Source organism: Sander vitreus, chromosome 11, assembly GCF_031162955.1.
Source record: "Sander vitreus isolate 19-12246 chromosome 11, sanVit1, whole genome shotgun sequence".
NCBI lineage: Eukaryota > Metazoa > Chordata > Actinopteri > Perciformes > Percidae > Sander > Sander vitreus.
Genome location: NC_135865.1, coordinates 111,243 through 135,931, shown reverse-complemented (window position 1 = coordinate 135,931; position 24,689 = coordinate 111,243). Strand labels below are relative to the sequence as shown.

The 24,689-nt window shown below is 39.7% G+C and overlaps 3 protein-coding genes and 2 non-coding genes across 5 annotated transcripts in view; 1 reads left to right on the top strand and 4 right to left on the bottom strand.

Annotated features, from left to right (window-relative positions):
- The window catches only part of clasp1a (cytoplasmic linker associated protein 1a), a 95,411-nt gene extending 94,425 nt beyond the window's left edge, over positions 1-986 (bottom strand). The window contains exon 1 of the mRNA XM_078262987.1: positions 830-986. The gene's annotated coding sequence lies outside the window, so the exon portion shown is untranslated. The remainder of the gene's footprint in view (positions 1-829) is intronic.
- A 908-nt stretch (positions 987-1,894) lies between these two features.
- On the bottom strand, positions 1,895-6,220 carry nifk (nucleolar protein interacting with the FHA domain of MKI67). Its single transcript, XM_078262986.1, has 6 exons — positions 5,986-6,220; positions 4,875-5,003; positions 4,262-4,370; positions 3,102-3,313; positions 2,787-2,849; positions 1,895-2,513 (listed from the first exon to the last, which is right to left on the bottom strand). Exons 1-6 carry the CDS (start codon positions 6,106-6,108, stop codon positions 2,322-2,324), a joined length of 828 nt encoding a protein of 275 aa, XP_078119112.1. The 5' UTR covers positions 6,109-6,220; the 3' UTR covers positions 1,895-2,321.
- Positions 2,621-2,751, bottom strand: LOC144526086 (small nucleolar RNA ACA64). Its single transcript, XR_013502734.1, has one exon. It is a non-coding gene; the product is annotated as a small nucleolar RNA ACA64 (small nucleolar RNA).
- On the bottom strand, positions 4,467-4,596 carry LOC144526085 (small nucleolar RNA ACA64). The gene has a single exon (XR_013502733.1). It is a non-coding gene; the product is annotated as a small nucleolar RNA ACA64 (small nucleolar RNA).
- Positions 6,221-7,299: 1,079 nt separating the features above from the next.
- Positions 7,300-22,670, top strand: LOC144525793 (high affinity cGMP-specific 3',5'-cyclic phosphodiesterase 9A). The gene is made up of 14 exons (XM_078262857.1): positions 7,300-7,387; positions 11,455-11,604; positions 11,704-11,755; positions 11,985-12,087; positions 12,859-13,001; positions 13,101-13,160; positions 17,785-17,962; positions 18,521-18,643; positions 20,123-20,215; positions 20,297-20,364; positions 20,472-20,574; positions 21,129-21,233; positions 21,473-21,619; positions 22,467-22,670. The coding sequence occupies exons 1-14, from the start codon at positions 7,300-7,302 to the stop codon at positions 22,668-22,670; spliced, it is 1,617 nt and encodes a 538-aa protein (XP_078118983.1).
- The last annotated feature ends 2,019 nt before the right edge of the window (positions 22,671-24,689 follow it).

The following is a 24,689-nucleotide window of genomic DNA, read 5'->3' as shown; positions in this document are numbered from 1 at the left end:
CTCTTTTTATCTTAATTCTTACTCTATTTTTAATACATTCTGTGTGTGTGTGTATATATATATATACACACACACACACATACATACATACATACATACATACATACACACATATATATGTTGTTTGTTCTGTTTAACCTGTTTGTTTAACTTATTTTAGAGAATGTACTGCCTGAACCTACAACACCAAAACAAATTTTGTAAAAATTGTATGTGTAAAAAACGTACTTGGCAATAAAGCTTTTCTGATTCTGATTCTGATTGTTATACGATTATACAAACCTAAAATTGCTTGTAATTTGACCATCCTCTCCTCTTTGTTTAATGTACACCAGACCTAGCCACTCATCCTGGTCACCCTGATTTGCTTGTCTATTTTGCCACACACGCACGCGTGCGCGCACGCACACACACACACACACACACACACACACACACACAGCTCTGCTTTTTTTGCAATAAGGTCTTTGCGACATTAGCTGAGCTCCAGCTAGCTCAGAGCCTGACTATCACTGCTAGCAATGGCAAACGAAGGAGCGCCTTGACATGTACTAGATACTGCTAACGTTAACGTCAAACAAAAGCTTCCCCTGCAATTTACCCCCGTGGTCACGAAACACCACAGTCTTTGTTTTCCTCTAAAACAGCTGGCTGAGCTTTCTACTGTACCAGACAGAGTAGGTGTGTACTAGGGAATAAAAGCTAAAGCTAGCCCCGAGCGAAGCCCTTCCTTTCAATGAAACGTCAGTTCACAGACAGGCAGCACAAAGAGAAAAAAATGTGACAAGGAAGCGAGGAGGTGTATCTACACATTCATGTTTCTACTTACCATATCCTGCTTAAACGCCGCTGCTGGTTTGGACATACAGCCCGTATATCTTGGTGTAAATATCCAGTCTACAGCCTCAAATCTCTTCTGTCTTTCTCTTTACCTCACTCACACTCTCCACCCGGAATGCTGCCTGCAGGACAAGAATGGGATCGTCGTGCGCAAGCGCAGTCGATCCAGGGATGATGTTGGCACTTGGAAAACTGTCGCATGGCAATGCAAAAAAAAAAGAAAGTCGCTGTGTATCATGGATGTGTATAACGTATAACTCGACGTGTAGCGACATCTGGTGGACACATCGGGTCTGGGATTTGTGTACAGTGCAATGGTCGTTTCCACTGAATAAGCGTACAGCCTTTACATTTGTAACGTTACTCTGTTGCATACAGAAAGCTGAAAGTCAGAATTTAAGAGTTTAAAATGGCGTTTCAGGGATATATTTTTGGAAATGGGTAAAGGTTGCCCTGGGCTGCAAAAAAAATAAAAAATAAACACTGTTCACAAAGTCTACATCATGCAGCTAATGCTTTTAATTTCGATCAAATTGCGTGCAAAATCAAAATTACAAAAAGACCCCAGACCCACAAACACCCACGAGTATAAGAGTCAAACACTATTTATGTAATTGAATCCCCTATTTTACCTCTCTGGCGATAAGGAGGGTGACTATTTGTATTAACTATTGATGTGAAGTATTAATATACAGTATCAGATAATATGATCTAACAGGGCTCAAAGCTAAAATACCTTCCATTTGTTTGTGGAATATGAAATTTAAGTATAGTCGCTGAATTTCATATTGTCACTGACGGATCCTTTTCATACCACACATCACAAATGGTCATAACAGGAAAAGCACAGGTACTACTAATAGCATTAAAGATGGCTCTGTTCTTTTCAAGTACCCCCAGTAAGCCACATGCTTTTCCTACTGTGACATGTTAAAATGTCTTCTGTAAAAAAAAAAAAAAAAAAATTGTTTATTATAATAGGCCAGTGTGTATGCAAGTTATTTTTGGTTGTTTGTTCTTCTGAAAGATAACACACAAAATGACTGCTCAACAGTACATTCTCACATTATTTATTTTTAAAGAACATAGTTTACAAATTTACCACGCTTTAAGACAAGTGTGCATAAAGCAAAAAAAGAAAGTGTTGCTGTCTGTTTTGTATCAACATCATGGCCCTGCATGGCAAAGGAAACAGCCTGCTGAAAGACTGAAATGCACATTTGCCATTGTCAAAGAAGTCCAGCCACAAATGTTGCCCATAAATCAGGCTCACTGATGATTTTGCAAGCACCATCCATGGTACTCACTAATGTAATACCAACAATTTTTGGTGGAATCGTTCATATAAGTCTTTCTAAAATGTAATGTGATTTCCACATACTGAAAGATACACTGTGATTCCTGAACACCGTTCAAAGATAAGCCTGATGTATGCAACTCTGACAGCCAGAGAACCAAGTCCACAATAAAACAGAGCAGTTTCACTCTGCCTCTGCATCCTTTGCAGTGGGTTCCTCACTCTCCGAGTCATCACCCTCATCCTCCTCTGAGGAGGAGCACTCTTCATCTTTGTCTGCAGGAGGCATCTTAATGATAATTTCATCATCGGCATCATCGTCGACCATGGACTTCCTCCTCTCTAGGACAGAGGGGGTGCAGAGTGGTGTGGTGTCCTGAAGAGGAAGAGAGTCTCATTAGCCACACATGCACATTCTGGTACAGATTTCTTTTGTCCATGTTATTCCCTTGAATCTTTTCAACTTTAATTGAAGTTAATACAGTATGTTGGTACATGGGTTTTATCACGCAGACACCAGGAGACAAACGCAATAAGCTTAATGCACCCCAGTACTATAGGCACAGTTATCTGACCCCAGATCACTGGTGCACCTGGGGTCATTTTCAGTCCGTGCCAAAGCTAAATATAATTTGTGTGTTGGCCTTACATTACTACATGTAGACGCATCCATGGAATCAGAGGACTTTTTCTTCTGAGGCACCTGGGCAGCCTGGAAAAGCAAAAAAGCATTAATGTAATGGTTAATATGATGCAACAAAAAAAGTATAAATACTCCATGTTTTCATTGGACCTTAACTTTTTTTTTTTTTTATGTGAAGTTCCCAAGGGAAACTTTCTGGGCCGAAATTACAATTGTAATTGTGATTTCTTAAGGTAGATTTTTCATTCCAGGAAAGACCTGGGAAGATTTTTTTTTCAGCTAGCTGCCATGTTAAAGTTATCCCAAGCTCAAAACACTTACAAATCCAGGGAAGTCGTAGTCGATGCCGTGAGCTGCAAGCCTCTTGCGGAGCTTTGCTTCTTTCCGCAGGAGTTTGTCTTTCATCTTGGTCACCTGCTCTTCTGTGTGTGTCTTGTTGTAGCATGTGACAGCGGGATGTGAGGGCTTTTTAAATTCCCTTTGGGAGCCAACAAACAGCATCTCATGCACCTTCTCTGGTGGAATCACATTACCTGGGAAACAGCAAGAGGAGGAATTTACATTTACAGTGAAATTGTGGTCTAACAAAAGTGTAAATAAAATAGGCATTAAAAAAATCTCTGTACGGTAAACAGATTTAAAAAATTGACTTAAAAGGCATACTATAACTTTTCCCTCTTCGGTCCCCCTACAAGTTATCTCATTGGAACTACAGCCATGTGAGCTGTAGTTCCAATGAGGCAACCTGTAGGGGGACCGAAGAAGGGAAAAGTTACATAGTAAGCCTTTAAAGCTATAGTGCGTAGGTTTTGTCTCCCCCATGAGGAATTCTAAGTAATGATAACAAAACTGGGAAGCCTTTGGTGATTGCGCACCCATCCACAACACAGTTGCTAGTAGCCAAGAAGGACACAGAGGATTAAAAAACATGATGGACTCTTCAGAAGTGCAGCGTTTCCTCAAGATTTTTTTTTTTAGCAGCGGCGGGGGTGTTGAACGTCAAAAAGTACGGGCTTATCTGCTAATGTTAGCTACCAACCGTTACCTTGAAACCATCCAGCAAATAGACGGTACCGTAGGGTGATTTAACGTCACCGCTCATTATACACACAGCTTAACAACAAAACGCTGAGTGAACATTACTAGCTACGTTTTTCATGTTGGTTTTAGCGGTATGCACCCCCCCCTCACTAACCTGGAAAACGGTTTTAAAACAGTAACGTTAATACAGCTCATTAATATAAAAAAAGTTACGCACTAAAGCTTTAATTCTATAAACCAATAAGTCAAGATAGGTCACATTTTAGTATCATGACACCGACAGGATCTACTAGATAATTTCTCTTCTGATTTAACCTGTGTGTGTGTGTGTGTGTGTGTGTGTGTGTGTGTGTGTGTGTGTGTGTGTGTGTGTCGGGTGATGCCTGGGAGAGCAGGAATCATGCTGGTAATTAATAGATTTGTATGTGAGCAATACTTACATTTTATGAGTCTCTCTCCCATGAGGTAATTGTTCATGGTCTCGGCAACGATTCTGGCCACTTCATCACAATCAAACTCTATAAATGCATAGCCTTTGCTTCCACCTGTCTGAGACAATGACAGACAGAAAAGAAAATTAATCACATGTCTCAATAGTTTACAACACACCTGCATTGATTATACTGCATATTATTTTCCTCATGCTTTTGTTGGCACATGGGTTTTACCGCTCTGCCAATGGGTGAGCAGGTGATAAGCTTAACGCACCACAATACTTTAGGCTCAGTTATCTGACCTCAGACCACTGGCAGATCTGGGATCATTTTCAGACTGAGCCAAAATGTCAGCAGGATCACTTCCACAATGTCCAGTCAAACTGATGGGACAACAGTATGATCTAAAATCTCATATAGTAAATTGAGAAACCCTAAATCCTTATACAAGCTTAATTTGTAATGCACAGAATAGGAAGCAATAAGAAAAACATGGAGGCTATTTTTTTTTTTCATCTTTGTGAAAACACATTACTCTCTGGTGGAAATCAACTGAATTAGGATTCGTAAAGTTAGGTATGTCAAACGCGTAGGCCTATTTAGTTATCATCTCTGTTACCTTTTTACTCCTGGACAGACGCAACCTCAGGACTTTCCCAAACTGTTCAAAGTAAGTTTTGAGCTGAGGTTCAAACAGTCCCCGTGGAAGGTGACCGACATAAACCACTCCAGGGGTCAAACGGCCCCCCTGTAAAAAACAAGAAGAAATTAGAAAGAAATATAATAAACAAGAGGAAAAAGTTACATGAAAGATACATTTACATTTGTAAATTGTGTAATTAAAAGCAAGAACCGGTTATGCATGTATTTGATGATTGCACATTTCAACTAATTTATAAACAGATATTGTTCTAAATGACATTGAATGTGTTTCAATGGGTAAATTGCATATAGACAAAGCAAGACAGGCCTTTTTCATTGCAGACATTTTGACATGTCACATTTAGCTCAATGTCACAGCTTACTGGCACACTTGGATAGAACAGAGCCAGCGTTAAACGTAGTAACTAACCTAACCTGTGCTGTACTTTGACATGTCAAAATGTCTGCTGTGAAAACGGCATGTTGTCTTTCCCTGACATAAATTACTTTTGATAGAATTTCATTTCTATAAAAGGAATTTTTTTTGGAATACAACAATTTATATTAAACTAATAATAATAATTATATACTGTATAATTGTCTTTAAACGCACAATAATGCACCTTGTATCAATAAAGAGGAAAAAAAACTATGGAAAAAGTAAAGACGGGTAAAGTTAGCTTTGCAAACGGACCTGAGTCACAGTAATGGCCACTCCATTCAGCTTGGCCATCATGGCATGTAAAGTGTGAGACCCTGTCGAACTAAAATAAGTATGTGCCACTAAGCGGCTTATTTTAATTGATTAACAGCTCTCGCAGTATCTGACAGTAGCTAACGTTAAATAATATAAATAAGACATGGCCATACCCATGGTAACGTTAATATGGTTAGCATGCATTCACGTAACGTTAGCTAGAATATCTAAATAGGCCATAAAATCCGACGGGTTACGGAACAAGGTGTAACACCCGTTACATTTAGAAGTAAGACGGTAGGCTACATTTGAATAAACAAAACAATAGAACCCTCGTGTTATGTGAATTGATTATGATTATTTTAAGGGCCACAATTTCATCTCGACCCACCTTGCTGGATTTGTTCTTCTTCGCCTCCTGCACCTTCTTCTTGAACTCGGACTCTTGTTTGGGGTTCAAAGCCAGCAGTTCCTTGGCCGGCTTAGGGGCCGTTTCTGCTTTGCTTTCAGTCATTTCGATTAATTGATGATACAATGAAGATATTGTAGAATAAAAACAACACCGTCAGTCAACTCTCTAGCACGAACAACGCACGTTGGTCTCTCCATCCGGTTGCCCATGTGGTGACAGTCAAAGAAGTGTGGAGAGAGAGATCATTTCTGTTATATCTCCAGTCGTGCGCTCGGCACAGCGCCACCTACAGACATGGAGGATAACTCTGTTTCACCAGCAGCAATCAATGCAACTATGAACATAAACGCTGTTTAAAGCCTATTACTGCCACTTCGAACAAAAACCCTACTGAACAGTGGTGTAGTCTACGTGATACGCAGCGCAGTATACCCACTAAGAAAGCTCCAGGATTTCCATATACCCACTTAAAAATGCCCAATGACACGCAAAAAAATACTTTCCATTATATTTTTTATATATTTTGAATTGTCATCTGTGTTTTTCTTCTTCACATAGGTAATATGTAAATTGGTGCATAAAAGTGTATATACAATACAGGAAATTAAGTCGTTGATGCTCAAAACTTCCCTAGACACCCAGACCCCCCCCACTATGATTATTACCCCCCAAAAAAATAAAATAAAATAAATAAATAATATATTTATATACAGTACAGTATACCCACTACAATACATTAGACTACACCACTGCTACTTAAGTATGTTTATTGGATTAATTCTATGACTTATTATATTCTAATTATAAAATATGATTTCATAATTATGACTTATTATTTTATGCATATAACATATTTGCACAATGCACACATCATGCATATGTATTGCAATACATAACATGTATACAGCCTTTGAATTTCATTTCTTTAATTTCTTATTTATTTTATTTCATTAGTTCTTTAAATGGTGGTAGTTGTCTTATTGTGTTCTTCTTATTATTGGAAATGACTTATCTCATAATTATTAGAAGATGAGACACGTTTTTTCCTGCTGTGTTTTTCACCATCTTCATGACTTATCTTATTATGAAAAACCGGAGGTCGCTTTGAATTAAATAATCCAGCTGTTGTTTCAAAAATGTAACAATACAACAGGAGGAAAGGAAGGGAGGAGCAGAAGAGGAGGTGGAGAGAATAAAACCAAGGGGGTGGAGTGTTAAATAATGAGGCTAGACAGACATTAGATACAGATCAGCAGTGCACACAGCAACATCAGTGGCCTCTGAATGCACGACATGGCAACAAAAATCATCTACTTCACAGTGAATGGGAGACCAGAGCGGGCTGAGTTCCCAGTGGATTGCCCTGTGCAGGATGTTAAAGGTAGGAGCAGAAAATAATGTGACTATTTAAAGTTCACTTATTTATATTAGAAAATAATTTTAAGGTGTGTGTCGGACTGCATAAACATACTCACACACACGTGCAATTATAGTGTTTGAAAAATTGTCTGCATGAGTAACATGATCCATTTTTTTTGCACACTTGCCAAACTTCTCCCATGTTTACCATGATTTTACAATTATTGAAAGAAGGTAAAGAGAATGTAAATACCTGATTTGTTAGTGTGAGTTGCTTTTACCTAAGAGACAAATGTTCCAACAGCTTCTTTTGCAAATCAAACAAGAAAAACACCTTGATTAGATCAGCCATTACAGAAGCAGAAAAAAGAATTGTATGCATATTATGGAGGTTGTCTGAGCTACAGCTGCAGCTGCCACTGACAGCTCCTCATGTCTTACATAGGTTACAGGCCTTGTCTAGCATGGCCTCACAAGTATGTTATAATATTACTGAGCATCGTTTTTTTCAGCATTAGTTGTTATTTGCAGTTTTCACATTCAATATGTCTATGTGGGTGTCTTAATGTGATGTGTTTTGTATATGTGTTACATGTTTGATGTGTTCTATATGTGGTGCTATGGAAAGAAGATGTGTGGAAATGATTATCCCTATGGGACAATAAAGACTCTATCTCTATCTCTATTTATAGTTAACTCATGTTGAATCAGAATCAAAAATCACAAAAGGTTTTATTGGAATTTGCCTTGGTAAAAGGTGCATACATAAACAAACAAACAAACATGAATATGAAATTGATTTGAGTAATCTAACGATATTGGTGAGAAAGAATCCGATCACGATTGTTCTGTGGTTCGTATCCTATCATCTACTGGCTTGACCTCTGAGTAGATTCTGACAGCAGTGGCGAGCACTCGGAGAACAAAGTGACACAAAGCAGGGTTCAGTTCACAATGTTCTGAAGGTTTAATGAGACACACAAGGATATATACATTTTCTAACAATCGCTCCATTCCCTTAGATGATGTGAGAGTATAGATAAGAAAGAGGCACCAGAGGAAGGGAGGACTGATTCAACGTGTTCACACAGATACATCTTCAGAAAGGAAAACAGTGTCACAAGTTATGATACAAATTTATGAGACTAATTAAAACAGGTTGCAACCTGGGCTCACAGAATTCCGTGAAATAAACACGGCCCCTTAACTCAAAATCTGTGACAGTTTCACGGAATCGCCGAAAATTCCGTGACGGCCCACGGATGCGATGCCTATGTAAGTCAATGACAGGCATCATCCGTGGTCTACGCACGGATTCCCTGATCACAGCAATATTGAAATATCAATTTATGGTAGGCCTAACATATTAATTATTATATTCAGAAGATGATCCTCATATCAATCACCGTGATTACAGCTTGTAGCCATATAGCCTTCAAAATTAAGAAGGGACGAGTTTTAGGAAGCATTTCAGGAAATTAAAAGGACAAGCAGATTGTTGCTGAGGTTTTTGTTTACAGAGATGTAGCTTTGTTTGTATACATATACAACATGTATTTTGGCATTTTTTTCACAAACTGAGCAGTTGGTTGTGACGTTGTGACATGGGTCAGAGGGTATCACAGGTCATAAATGATGAACCAATAATCGGCTCTGCTCCTATAGGCACCTTGGTGTTCATGTGGCCAACACCTGGCTGGAAGGCCGTGTTCAAAGTGTGTGTTATCATTTAGAGCAGACACTCACGGTGAATCAGAGGGGTTATGTTATACAGGGCTGCATTACAGAGCATATTCATATGTCAGAAAGCATGACAATATCTAAAAACATCTCATTTCAAGTTTGGTTGTCATGAAGGTTGTGGAGAGGAATAGAAACCAGTCTCTCCAGGCAAGCACAGAGAATATGGTCTGATCTATCTTTATTCTCCATGCCAAGTAGCTCTTATCCTCTGCTGGCACCCCAATGTAAACTAAATATTTCTAAACTATAGGCCTTATTTGGACCTACCTCAATTAAAACTTTAAATAATGTTGCTTAAGGCTGGTTGTGGAATATCTTCATGATATAATGCATATGGTTGTGTGTAGGTCTTGTCACTGTTTGTGAAAGATGAGCAATAGATTGTGGCTGATAATGTACTTCAGTCTGGCTGCATATCACTTTGTTTATGTTTTTATTGTAATTATAGCTGTATGATAAAACAATATGTCAAGTGTTATGTGTGAAGCATTTGAACTCAAGGCAGATATCCCTCTGGGGGCAATAAAGTATCACTTGCAAAATGGTCTTCATGATATAGTAAAAATGAAAACGTCGTCGTAGGACTATAGCAAAGACATCGTTGGAAACTTCTCAACCTGGACAGTAACATATGTCAGTCTGAAGAGGATACGTTACTCCTGCTTTGAAATATTGACCTCTGAACCTTGAACCCAGTCCATCTTTGAAGGCTTGTCATTTAGCAACAGGAGGTGCTACACACATAGGACCAGCTGTTATAGAAGGTACTACACACATAGGACCAGCTGTTATAGAAAGCTCTGGACCTCAGCTGTCATGTAGATATGGTCACCAAAGTTTACCCACTGTAAGCACTGTCAAATATGGTAATAATGTTCGACTCCTGTGTTTCTACTGTCTGCCGTGGCTGCTGGCTCCATTCCATTTCAGACTGCCGCCGCCCGCCGGCCGGCCGAGCAAACAGTACATGAGACAAATACATGAAACTGTATTTTATTATTATTAATATCTTCATTGTTTACATGCTCAAATACAACGTTAGACAAAAACATCAATATTACGAATATTATGTATTTTTGATCTTCTTATCCGCCGAGCGGCACGTACTACGTCACTTCCGGAGTATTCCGCGGATGTTTTTAAACGTTATTACGGTGCATAACTTACTGGAACAAAGCTGAGCAACGTGTTGTTGCTGGTGACTAAACCACTGATTGTATATATTTTACATTGAAGTGATACTGGCGTTAAAAACCCGCTGATCGCTGTCTGATTCTCTGAAATGAATGCCCGCATTGCATTGTGGGAAATCGGCTTTGCATGCGTGTCAGTAGCTCGGATCATATCGTGTTCTGTCTTACAGCATACTGTAGTATTTCACTGGTAATAAGACCGAAATAATATTATTAAAATAAAGAAATGTATACTATGATAACATCTAAATACATGTTGATAGATGTAGCGTTATAGTTTAAAAAATATCAATAAACAACAAAGCAATCCAGCTTCCCTGACCGAAATAGACCGAAATAATAACATTAAAAGAAATACAAATAAACCATGATAAGATCTGGTGAATAAATGTTGATTAAAACAGCGGTTATTGGGCTAAAAATACCAATAATAGCAAAGCTATACAGCTTCTCTGCCGCAGCCCGACTGGCAGAAAGAAACGTGCTGTGATCAGGGAATCCGTGCGTAGACCACGGATGATGCCTGTCATTGACTTACATAGGCATCGCATCCGTGGGCCGTCACGGAATTTTCGGCGATTCCGTGAAACTGTCACAGATTTTGAGTTAAGGGGCCGTGTTCATTTCACGGAATTCTGTGAGACCAGGTTGAAAACAGACAAGAGAGGCTTTGTTGAGAGTTTTCACATAATGGAATGTTACATATTCACTACAGATATAATAGTGGTTATCCATTAATACTAAGTTGTTGAAAAAAATGGATTTTTGTCTAGATCCTCTGCAGCCCTTTTCCTGAAGCTAAATGCTCATATGGTCCCATTAGTCAAAGGGATTTTGCACAAACTGGCAACTCAAAAGTTGTTATTATCACTGGTTTAATGATAATAATGGTATAATTGATCTATAATGCTTTAGTCAGTTGTTAATAATTAATAAAGCATTTAGTTACAACTTATAAACCATATGTGAAGAGTTCATTTTGAAAAAGAGGTACTTAAAAGCTTGACAAAACAATCACAATTCAAGGACCACTTACCAGCTTTTTTCCAGGGCTTTCCAACTACCATCCATGATCTTCCTTAGCAATTGAGGAAAAGTGTAAAATGATTTCTCAGGGCATAGTTTGAAATGAATGGTGAGACGTTGTATCCAGATCTGTTCCGCGCTGCAGCCGAGGCAGGACCCCATGACATCCTGAAGCTGTACAACCCCAGAGGCAACATCGTCAACATCTCCCTGAGTCTGGAGCCCAACAGCCCAAACTCCCGCTACAAGCTGGAAGTTGTGGCCGCCGACTGCAACAGTGAGCCGTTAGGTATCTGTAACTTTGCACCATGGGAATTGCAGTGCCTCGGTTTAGCAGAAAATGGTTGACAGTCTCCCTCTTTTCTTGTCATTTCAGGTGCGGAAATTGCTGGTGCGCTAGGATTTGACCTCTTCTCCATGGAGAAAAGGTAGGCATGCTGGGAAATAAGAAATCAAGACATACTTAACGGTATTCTTGAGAAAATATATGATTCATATATAATGTGAAAAAGTCAATAAAACAAATACATTTTTGTGAAGAGTCAGAGTTTTGGCATTTGGGTGCAAGATAGATAGGCAGGACTTTGAACAACACAGACCAAAGATATCTGAATGTGTAATGAGTTAACACATCTCACTGATGGTATGTGAGCTCAGGCTGCAGGGCCTGGAGAAGAAAATCCTGATGGAGGCCAGTGAGACTCCTGCAGTGGTGTATGAGATGAAGAAACAGGTGGATTCATTCCGGGAGAAACTAGAGGTATGGACAAAGTACTCTGTGGCTTTAAAGCTACTCTGGAAATTTGGGGAGATAGCATGGAAGCTATTTCTATTTTTAAGAAGAAGAAGAAACTTTATTAGTCGTCACATACAATCATACAGTACAATGTAGTGAAATTCAATCTCTGCATTTAACCCATTCTGTGGACAGCCACATACAGCGTATGGGGAGCAACTTGGGCTTCAGTGTCTTGCTCAAGGACACTTTGACATGTGGCTGGAGGAGCCTGGGATTGAACGATCTTGTGGTTAAGGGCTGACCCGCTCTACCTCTGATCCACAGCCACCAGTATGATAATACAACGGCATAATCATCTGCATAGGGAGGTTTTTAATCCTCATCAGAAAAAGAAACATTACTGACCCGGAGGCAACAGTCAGAAAAAGGTGTTTGTTTCATATAAAGTGGGATATGATTATCACAAAAAGCCTACAGTCAAATTGTGCATTGGGATACTTGAGTTGCCTTGTATTTTAAAAGTTGCACTCATCAATATATTTAGTATGAATGATGAATTAAATGACTATGTGTAATGTGAAAGGGGCTGCTCATAGTGATGACCTATGCATGGGCTAACAACTCTGCTCATCAACCTTGTTTCCAGCATTAGCAGCCAGCTGTTTTCAGATCATTTGTAATCCCTGGCCTATTTGTTGAAGGGCCAGTGGGGATTTGATGTGATGAAGGATGTGGTGCTTGCTCTAACCTCCAGCTCTACGCTGATTGAATTAAATCCTGATACCTTTTCAGAGTGTGGAGCATCTGAGCTGGCTGGGGTTGTTTAAAGACCTGTCAGATGGAACACACAAGCCCTCCCCGTTCTACCACAGGAGAACCCTGCATAAAACCAGGAAGGAGTGTGAGCATGTACGGGAAAAGTTTCTTCAAATGAGGCACGTTCACATGCAAAACTCACTGAAAACTACTGCCCTCCATATATTCTATGTTTTAATATCTAATAATCATTAATGCTTATGTTGTAACCTTTGCAGCTCCCTGCAGGTGTCGGAAGAAGTGAGGCAGTTCTTAAAGACCCCAACCTTTGATAACTGGTAAGTTTAAATGTAGTCTATATCCACGACGTTCCACTCCCGGGATTGTTCTGTTGCCGCAGGAAATTCCGCTGGATGTCCCTCTTTTCGGGCCAGATGTCCGTTACCTTCCGCTTTCTTTGTGTTGGCGTTCTAAACTCTGGTGGATTTGTGAGGACTATGGTTCACTGCTCCTCAGATCTCTGCAGGGTAAATCAAGACAGCTAGCTAGACTATCTGTCCAATCTGAGTTTTCTGTTGAACAACTAAAACTACTTTTGAACGTACACATGTTCCACCAAAACAAGTTCCTTCCTGAGCCTATTTTGCAGAGGCACCGGCATTGTGTTTGGCCAAGACAATTTTGATTGGTTTACAGAAATGTCAATAAACCAGAGCACGTTTTTCTCTTATTCAAGAATGTTGTGTGGACTAGCCAGACCTTCCTCCGCAGCGCTGTGCAGGAAGGTCTGGCTATGCGAGACCAGTTTCAATGTAACCAGTATTGAAATTTATTGAAATTTATTGAAAATATTTCTGGTACAGGATATACAACCCTCTATCCCAGACTCTAAAAGACACAAAACAAATATATATATATATATATACATACACATGCATATACATATACATACATATATATATACACATACACTGACAAACTGACAAGCTTTATATTTATACATTACACCTTTTGACAAGCAAAATGCATCCAGCCTATTCTTAAAGGAATTGATAGAAGGGGAACGCACAACTTCTGGAAGGTCATTCCATGATTTTACCGCACGGAGTGTGAAAAAGTTCTTTCTCTTTTCAGACAGGCATGTTCTAGGGTAAAGTTTTAAAGAATTCCCTCATGTCTCGTACCTATTGTTCCAAAACTGAAAGATAGGCTCATCTGTTACATCATATATTCCCTGTACTTGCTTATAGACCTGAATCATATCTCCTCTGTATCTCCTAAATATGAGAGTCGGTAAACTTAATTTCCTCAATCTATCTTCAAGAGACATGTTTTTCATTCCTGGAATTAATTTAGTAGCTCTTCTCTGGACCTTTTCAATTTTTTCTACATATTTTAATTTATATGGACACCAGACGGAGCTTGCATATTCAAGGTGAGATCTTACCAGGGATTTGTACAAAGGTAAAAATATATCCTTGCTTAAATTTTGAAAAGTTCTTTTTATTATTGCAATCATAGATGTAGCTTTTTTAACTTTTTCAGAAATATGTGTGTGGAATTCAAGTGAACCATCCACCACAACACCTACGTCCCTCTCCTCTTGTACTTGATTAACCACTATATCCCCAACTACATAATTGGCTACAGTGTCATTTTTTCCCCCCAATATGTAAATGTTTACACTTTTCGGGATTCATCTTTAATAGCTACTGGCCACACCATTTGCCCATGCTACTTAGATCTTCTTGAAGATGGGCTCGGTCTGTGTCACTTGTTATTATTCTGAAAATTTTAGTATCATCCGCAAAAAGGTAAACATCAGACTGTATCATATCTGGCAGGTCGTTTATATATATTACAAAGAGAACAGGGCCCAAGACTGATCCCTGTGGGACCCCAGACGTCACTGGCTTCCAGTCTGAGGCGGCACCATTCACTACCACCTGTTGTTTTCGTTTGTGCAAAAAAATCCTGTATCCAATAAATAACTCAGTATGAATCTGGAGACGGTCTAATGTAGTCGTTCGCAGGCCGCGACCCCTGGTGGTTCGCGAGTAGATCTGGTAGATATCATGTTTTTAATTTAAAATTCAAAACAGTGTTTCTCAAGCTGTTTGCCAGCAACTCCATGGCCTACTAATGAGGTGCATGATGTGATGTTTTCAATATTAAATAAACTCATACAGTATGTAAATTCAAACATTATTTGAATTGGCTGTTTTGCTGTGTTGTCAGACTTCAGCCATGAAGCCGACCATTTTCCAACAATGTCTCCAATTTATGTCACAAATGATTAGTGTGACATTTGAAGGAAATACCGAGGAATAAAGTTTATGGTTACTGTCAACTGACAAGATGGCTCCATAGCTTAAGACAGACATTGCTTGCCTGATGTCTCAGCATAAGCAGCACCATTCTTCCTTATTAAGGCAACAGAGAAGAGTGAGTAAGCTATATATGTAAAAACTGTCATTTCATTTGGCTGTGATTTGTAATTCAATTCAATTCAATTTCATTTATAGTATCAAATCATAACAATAGTTATCTCGAGACACTTTACAGATAGAGTAGGTCTAGACCACACTCTATAATTGATAAAGTCCCAACAATTCTAGTAATTCCCCCAAGAGCAAGCATTTAGTGCGACAGTGGCGAGGAAAAACTCCCTTTTAGGAAGAACTAGTGACAGTGACTAAAAAAATGGTAGTCGTAGTAGTTCATGTCATAGCAGGGCACAGCAGGGCATGGCTGGATGTAGCAGGTACAGCGGGACGCAGCGGGACGCAGCAGGGCACCGCAGAGCGTAGCAGGGTGTAATGAAGCAGGACCACGGCGACAGCTGCAACCGAGATCTTGGTGCCATCCTAATCCAACGAAATATGCTGGGAAAAAGAAACATAAGGACTCCGGGGAGTAAACTCCCCAGAGCTAGGTTAGTAACAAGCATTTCTGGATCTCCTCACTCCCTAACTATAAGCTTTATCAAAGAGGAGGGTTTTCAGTTTATTCTTAAATGTGGTGACAGTGTCTGCCCCCCGAACCCAGACTGGGAGCTGGTTCCAGGAGAGGAGCCTGGTAGCTGAAGGCTCTTGCTCCCATCCTACTTTTAGAGACTCTAGGAAGTAGCTCTAAATTTTGCGAGTGTAGTGCTCTAGTGGGACAATAAGGTACTAAGAGCTCTTCTAGATATGATGGTGCGTGACCATTTAGAGCTTTGTAGGTCAGGAGAAGGATTTTAAATTCAATCCTGGATTTTACAGGAAGCCAATGCAGAGAAGCTAACACAGGAGAAATATGATCTCTTTTCTTAGTTCTTGTCAGAACACGTGCTGCAGCATTCTGGATAGCTGGAGATTCTTAAGGGACTTATTTGGGCAACCTGAAATATTTGGGCAACCAAATAGTAATATACTGCTGAAGTAGGATTCCTACTGTTTTTGTGGATATTTTGGTGGTCTGTGAGTTTTTCTTTTATTGGGTTTTATTGGGTTGAACTGTACTAATGCCCCCTGCAAGCATCAGATGTTCTGGGTGTCTTTGTGCCTGTGTCATCATCACAAACAGACAACCTGTTTCCTCAGAGTATAGACAGTGAGCCAGGCGGTCAGCTAATGACAGTCTTGCCCAACGAGCACCTCTGATGCTCTTGTGAAGAGGATGGAAGACAACACCCTTTTCTTCTGATCGACACACTCATCTCAATATGAATAGGCCTGTCGAGGGCTCACAAATCAAAACGGTCTTCATAACCGGGCTTAATCAACAAACCATGTTTTGAAGTGAGCTCCATGGAGAGGAAGCGCGTGCTGCATTCAGTGGCCATCTTTTCATTTGTCAAAAGGCTTTTATAGCAAATCCACAATGGTGGTGGTGGATAAATATGTAGTTATGCAGGTTACAGAATGAGAAGTGAAGCTTGGGGAGCCACATAATCATAATAAATTACCGGACTCCTTTAAACAATGATAAAACATGCTTTTCTTTGCTTATGTGGGCATAGATGTATTATAAAGGATAAGGGTAACCAACTAACAATGTTTTAGTCTATTTTTCACTAAAGCCATTCCTACTGAAGACATACAACTTTAAAAAAGATATTATTTTTTAAAGGCTCAGCATTTTCCTAAAACAGCTGGGCATTGTAGTATTTAGCAACGTTACTCAAACAGAAGTGAATAGCGTATTTTTAGGGTAATATTTTCAGCGATGGATTCATACACATGTGGTTAGTTTTTCCCACAGTAGAACAGTGAAAGTGAGAGTTAGAATATACCGGAGTGTATGTGTGTGTTCATGGTAATAAAGGAGCAAAAGTGTGGCTCATTAAAGTGTTTTTAGTAGTATTGGACAACAACATAGCTCCATGGCACAGAGGAAGAATATATGTCAGGCTTTGGATACACAAGATTTGATTGTAGATAAAGATATTGCCAGCCTTGTCCATTAAATGACAACTTTTGTTTATATATATATTTGCATATATGCTATATACTAGAAAGCTACAAAAGTGATATGTATGGTTTATTGAAAGTTGTTTTTAAACCGCCCAACTTCTGTTTCCCTAGGCTTTGCTACAGGTCCTTTATGAGAGACATGATGTATATACAGTACACACACACACACACACACACACACACACACACACACACACACACACACACACACACCGTTTAATGCTAAAAGAGAGGATTTTGGTGAGGTTTGTCTAGAAGCCCTTTGCTAGTTGACTATGGCATCACTATGCTGTTGAGACTAATGAGTAAAAATATCAGTTTTTTTCAATTTGTTTTGTTTTTTATCTCATCAGTATTACAATAATATCAGTAATATTTATAGATTTGTAGTTTTAGGTCCAAAAGAAAGTCACACAAAGTGCCCTCACATGGTGTTGTGTATTTTGTGTGTGTGTGTGTGTGTGTGTGTGTGTGTGTGTGTGTGTGTGTGTGTGTGTGTGTGCAGGCAGTGGGAGGACGCAGAGATCATGGTGCTCTTGCAGGTCATGTACACAGATTTAGATTTCATAGCGGCCTTCAATATTGAGCCTGAAGTACTGCAACAGTTCCTGTTTGAGGTCTATCGAAGATACAACAACATCCCTTTCCACAACTTCAAGCACTGCTTCTGTGTTACCCAGATGGTGAGTGTGTGTGTGTGTGTGTGTGTGCGTGTGTGTGTGTGTGTGTGTGTGTGTGTGTGTGTGTATGTGTGTGCGTGTGTGTTGGAGTGTGTGTTGGCGTGATGGTTTATCAGGGCAAATCACGGACAGACAAATGTAGCTGTAATCATAAAATCGTGTACTTATGCTATAATCGTGACGGTAAATTGGACATCTGGCTCTCAGGGTGGAGAGGGGACTCAAATCACTGCACTAAAACAACCTTTATACGTACACATTCCACCAAAACAAGTTCCTTCCCGAGGCTGTTTTGCAGAGGCACAGTTGCTCCGTCCGGCGCTTAGCACCACCCAAGACGATTGTGATTGGTTTAAAGAAATGCCAATAAACCAGAGCATGTTTTTCTCCCATCCCGGAATGCTGTGTTGTCTAGCCAGACCTTCCGCCGCAGCGCTGTGGAGGAAGGTCTGGCAATGCAGACATTTTCATTATAGTAGATGTCGGCCTTCTTTTTTCCACATTATCTACATCACATGATCTCCATTTCCCATTCTGTAATTCTTCTTTATCTCTGAGCAGATGTATGGTTTGATCTGGCTGACTGACCTGAAGAGTAAGATGGACAGCATCGACCTGCTGATCATGCTCACCTCTGCAGTCTGCCACGACCTCGACCACACAGGATACAATAATGCCTATCAGGTATATGGAATCCCCTCTTTGTGCACCTGCAGAAAATGATTCCTTGCTGAGCCACAACCAAAGCTGAATTTGGTAGTCATTCTGGAAGATACACACTGCTGAAGCCTCATACTAGTTTCAGCTGAATGCCTCGAATGCCTTTTTACACAGAAGTTTGTGGGTTTTGTGCCATCTCTTACATTGCAATTGCTTTAAATGGGACATTTTCAGGTTCATGCTTTGTATTTTGGGTTTCTAATAGAACATGGTTACATGCTTTAATATTTAAAAAAATATCATCTTTTTTTCATACTGTCTGTATGAATATACCTGTATTCACCCTCTGTCTGAAACGCTCCGTTTTAGCGCCTGTCTCTTTAAAGGTGCTGACACACCAACCCGATTATCGGCCGTCTGACAGTCTGGCGAGGTCAATCACTTGAGTCTGTTTGGTGTGTTCCGTGCCGTCATCAGTCGGAGGAGCCGTCGGCGTTCATTTGGGCCGATTTAATTTGTTGTCAGCTGCCGGTTTTAATTTTTTGGGCGACAATACAGATTAGTGCCGCCTGCTGTTATGGAGACGTATTACGTCTCGTGCAAGCCCAGAACGTACACTCAAGTTGGCGTCGCTTCGATGTGTTCCGAGGCACTTTTTTGACCAACTCAGGGAGGCAGTCAGTCCGACAGAGCCTTAAGACCCCCTCCTGAAAAAGCCCAGTCTTCTCTGATTGGTCAGTGTTTCAGTGTCAGTGTCTGCCACATCTGCACTCTCTGCACCGTCATTGCAGCTGGGGAATGACTGTAACGGCACTGTAGTATAGTTGTGACATCACAAACGTACGGAAGTCCTGAAGGCTTGTTTAAAGACACAGTTTCTGGAAACAGGCTGTGAGTATTTCTTTGTGGACTGAGCGTTTTGATACTATTACAGTATTTATATAGCACCTAGACCTGGTTTATAATCATCTTTACAAAATGAGACCTTTAAGAAGGGATCTTTTCACTGCTAGCATAGACAGGAGGAACAGTTACTCCGACAAATAACACTTTCATCGTATATATGGGCATGTGAGCATTGTATTAGATGAATAAAATAAATCTACTCTGGTTATCCAATCATTCTGACCCTCAGTAGAGGGGGACTTTTTACAGTGGAAACTCTAGTAGTTTTGGTGCAATTCCTTGTTACTTATCAGCAACATAAATGGCGATACCAATACATTTGGATAGCTTAAATTGTCCAGTTATATCGACTAAAATACAATGATATTTGTTTAGCTTACATACAGCATCTGACACCAGCACATGATATACCCTCACAGTGTTTACAGTCTGTTGTATTTGACCTTTTTGCTGCTTAATCCTATTTTCCAACAGCATATTATATTATTCTCATTTTAATTTAAAAACACTTTCTCAAAAAAAAAACTTGGAATTTGAATCCAGTATTCTGCTGTTGTCCCTTGCTTCAGCATCCCCTAATGTCTGACCATGTTTCAGATAAATGCTCGGACTGAACTTGCTCTCCGCTACAATGACATCTCTCCCCTGGAGAACCACCACTGTGCTGTAGCTTTTGAGATTCTGGAGAAGGTAAGGATGACAACCCACTGTTTGTTCGAAACTTTTTGCCCAAGCTGCCATGAAATAAACAGAGGGTTTTCTGTTTTGTAGACAGAGAGCAACATCTTCAGAAATGTGTCCATGGATCAATACAAACGGATAAGGGAAGGGATCATCAAGTGAGATCATCTTTCTGATTCTCTTAGCTTCTTCATGCACATTTTTCTCAAGTTATTAGGAAATGATAGCACAACAGTGTATAGTTTATATTCTGTTGTAATTGCAGATGCATTCTGGCCACTGACATGACAAGGCACAATGAGATTCTCAACAAGTTCAAGACTATCCTGCCAGCTTTTGACTTCAACAACAGGGACCACAGAGATGTGGTAAGAGGAGAGTAAAGGACACTGGTGATTACCGCTTGTAATCTGTATGTTTCTGAATTCTGGAATAATATGTTGTCACCAACCATATTTTGTTTTAATAGCAGGTCTGCTGAAGCATATTTTTTAAACAAATTTAGAAAAATGTAAATAAAACTCAGAACGCTAACACTTCTCCACCCCTTCTCCACCCCAAAGTAGTAGCTAAATTAGGCAGATTTTCAGTCTGATGAATTCTGTCAAAAAACACCGGCTAGTTTGGGTGGTTTCATTTTCTTTAGTCTGTCACACAGGTAAATTAGCTCTCCAAGCTAACATTAGTGAACGTGTTGACAAATGAAAGCGTCAAATATGCATTTTAGATGAAGGAGATGAGAGTAGATCCAGTTGTTCCTCCTCCCCGTTTTAGCACCGTTAAATTGAATGTCTGGGATGCAGGAGTTTTATACCTAGAAGTTATTGTAAACAAACATTGTGATTGGGTCTATACCTTTGTCTTCCTCTCAAAATGAATGTGTAGCTGTCTACTATCTGATTTTTCCCTGCTGTGTGTGCAGCTGATGATGATTCTGATCAAAGTGAGCGACATATCCAATGAGGCGCGGCCCATGGAGGTGGCTGAGCCATGGTTGGACTGTCTTCTGCAGGAATTCTACAACCAGGTAACTGATGTTCATAATGTGGCAACACCTTGATATACATTTTCAACTATAGAGGATTGTTCACATTTTCCTCACATCACCTGACCTTTTTGGTCAACTAAATGTATTTTATTCTACTAATTCAAAACCTTATGAGGCCCAGCCTGAATTATGGGCAAGTCACAAGTTACACAATCCAGCACTGCTAAATGTAATTAATATAGCTGTTAATTCCAACTGTGTCGTCTGTCTGACTTCAGAGTGATGTGGAGAAGTTGGAGGGTCTTCCAGTCACCCCCTTCATGGATCGGGACAAAGTAACCAAGCCATCATCCCAAACAGGCTTCATCAGATTTGTCCTTCTGCCTCTCTTCATCGAGCTGGCCAACCTTTTCCCCTGCCTGGAGGTCATTTATTTTAAAAGATTCACAAATGTCCAATAAATGAACCTAACCCTAAGCAATAGGTGTCACATTTTCAGGCAGTTACAGGTTTGGACCAAAAAGCAGAGGAGGAGACAAGGAGGCAATAGGGAGAGTTTGAATGATTTATTGACCAAAAATAAACTTCAATAAACTGTCACAGTAAGTCAGGAAAGACTAGGCATGGACCCAAATGCAGTTAGAGGTGATTTATTTAAACAAAGTCTTACACAAAGTGTTCTCAGGAAGGTAGCCAGGCTGGAACAGTCAAAACACAGAATCAGACAAAAACAGCACAGAGAAACATCCAACAGGAAACACGGCAAACAGAATGAAATGATCCGACAAGAGACAAAGCCAGAACAGGGACTAAATACACCAGGTAACGAGGACTAATGAGGGACAGGTGACCCAACAGGTGGAACAAATCAGGGTGGGGCAGAACAATCAAAAAAGGCAGGAAACAAACAAAGACAGGAAGTAAATTAGACAGGACAAGAGAGACAAGACAGACTACAAAATAAAACAGGAAACAGAACATAACAGAAAAACAAGACTACCACAATAAGACAGAACAAAATACCAAAACCCTGACATAAACAACCTGATCATGTCTGCTAATAGGATTGGGGTTTGTAGGTTAGCATTACCAGTTCAACCACACATAGACACGCAACGCTGTACCCAAATGGAAATGAATGGACTTATCTGTTAAAATGGATTTTGGTTTTGGACTTATGTTTGTGCATTGAAATTATATCTGATATGTTGGTGAGTGGCGCTGGAAAGCTTTGGGTGGAATTTTATCATTTCTTCATTCTTTATTCTGCAGCAACACATCATCGACCCGGTACGGAAGGCTCTTGACTACTACACAGAGATGGAGAAAGCACTGGAGAGAGAGAAACAGAACCGGGCTCAGAGTGAGAATGCAGCCAAGAGTAAGGAGCTGACTGTGGGCCCACAGAGCCCACCTGACAGCCACACAGACACTGGGCCTGAAGCCTCACAATCAGATGCACAGTCAACTGTTTGAAGAACTGCTGGACAGTGCCTATCTTAGACATCCTATCTCAAGATTGTATTATTTTTAGGGCTGTCAGCGTTAACACATTAATCGCGACGTCATTTTTTTTAATCGCATTATTTTTCACTTCACCGGCTTTCCGTGGTGCCTAACAGGCTACCATTTTGACCCTTTGCAGCACTGTTACTTATCATCAAGTTGCCACTTCCTCCTAACACATCCTGCTGTTGCAGGCTGCAGGCATGATGGAGAAACACAGCAGCAATGAAATCCTGAATGGCGCTTTTTATTTTCCAAAACTCCCGTACGGCTCGTAGACAAGTCGAAAGCCATATGCACATTGTGTAAAGCCGAATTAAAATATCACCGAAGCACGTCAAGCTTGAGCTACCACCTACGGAGCTGTATGTACACACAGCCTGTACGACACGGAGAAAGCAGCCACACTGGAACTGCTGCAAGGTGCTGCAAACGCTGTCTCATTAACCGGTGATCACTGGACGTCAGTGAGTAATCAACATTATTTAGGAGTTACTAAACACTAGATTGACTCTAGTAAGGATAGGGATTTTTAGTTTTTTAGTTAGGTACTTGGAGGAATTGTGCAATAATGACAGATTCACACATTTTTCTTTTGTTTACAGTAAATAAATAATTACAAATCTTAAAATCAAGTTCATAAAGTAACTTTCTTTGCATTCATTTGATTCCCAATCAAGATCCACTGGTAACAATTGCTTTCTGAAATGCAAAATAATAGAATTTTAATCATGTGATAATTGCTAGTTAATGTGTGTGTGTATTGTGTTAATCGCGATTAACAATAGACATTCAGCGATTAATCGTTGACAGCCCTAATTATTTTAGATTGATTGAAATGTATTTGAACCATTTACATGTGTATGTTTTACTTGTTTACTTACTGGGCTAAGCACAGGTACTGTATGCTGTTCTAATCCGTTTTGGTTGTGGTTTTGGTGTATGCAGTATTTAATGTAATGTGATGAGGTGGAAGCTAGCTTTTACTTAATGAGTTCAATACAAATGATCAACAGTAATATATTTTAAAAGAGTATTTCCAAAGTACAGTACAGATTTGCCTAAATTATAATTGATGACAGAAAAAAATGTGACAATGAAATGATTAATCATTGATGACCTTGAACATTTTTATTAGAGTATTGCGTTATTTTACTGTTGCCGAGGAATTCCAGGAGAAATTCCATTTCTTATGAAATGGTAGATTAAATAAACTGTATATTTTTTTAAACTGTCCAAATACTCCTCTGTGTTCCTTTAAAGCATCCCTCGTTAACTAATTGAGAGGAGAGGTTACCAGCACATCACTCTCATCAGTGAGTCTTTACCACTCACTTCCCTAACTCATTTTCTTTTCAAACACTCGAAAATAGTCCCATCCAAAAGCTTCACCTGAACTAGAAGCTTTACCCGCTTCGTAGTTCCATTTCCTGCAGAATGCCATGAGATGCTGTCTTAACTTCAGTTATAAGGTCAGAAGTAAACCTTGAGTTGAGAATGTTTTGTCAAAGATGTGTTTCTAAGGTAAAGAATGACCCTCCACAAATAAAAATAATGAAGATTGTCCAAATAGTCTTCAGAAGATATTACATTTCTTATGAAATCTCTGGAGTTTTTTTGGTAGATTAAATGAACTGTATATTTTTTTAAACTGTCCAAATACTCCTTCTCTGTGTTCCTTTAAAGCATCCCTCATTAACTAATTGAGAGGAGAGGTTACCAGCACATCACTCTCATCAGTGAGTCTTTACCACTCACTTCCCTAACTCATTTTTCTTTTTAACACTAGCACATTGTCTCGTCCAAAAGCTGCACCTGAACTAGAAGCTGAACCCGCTCTGTGGTTCCATTTCATGCAGAATGTTGTGCGATGCCGTCTTAACTTCTGTTAAAAGATCATAAGCAAACCTTGAGTTGTGGATATTTCGTCAGACATGTTCCTACGGTGACAAATAGGCTTCCTCTGCGTTCCTTTAAAGCATCTCGTAA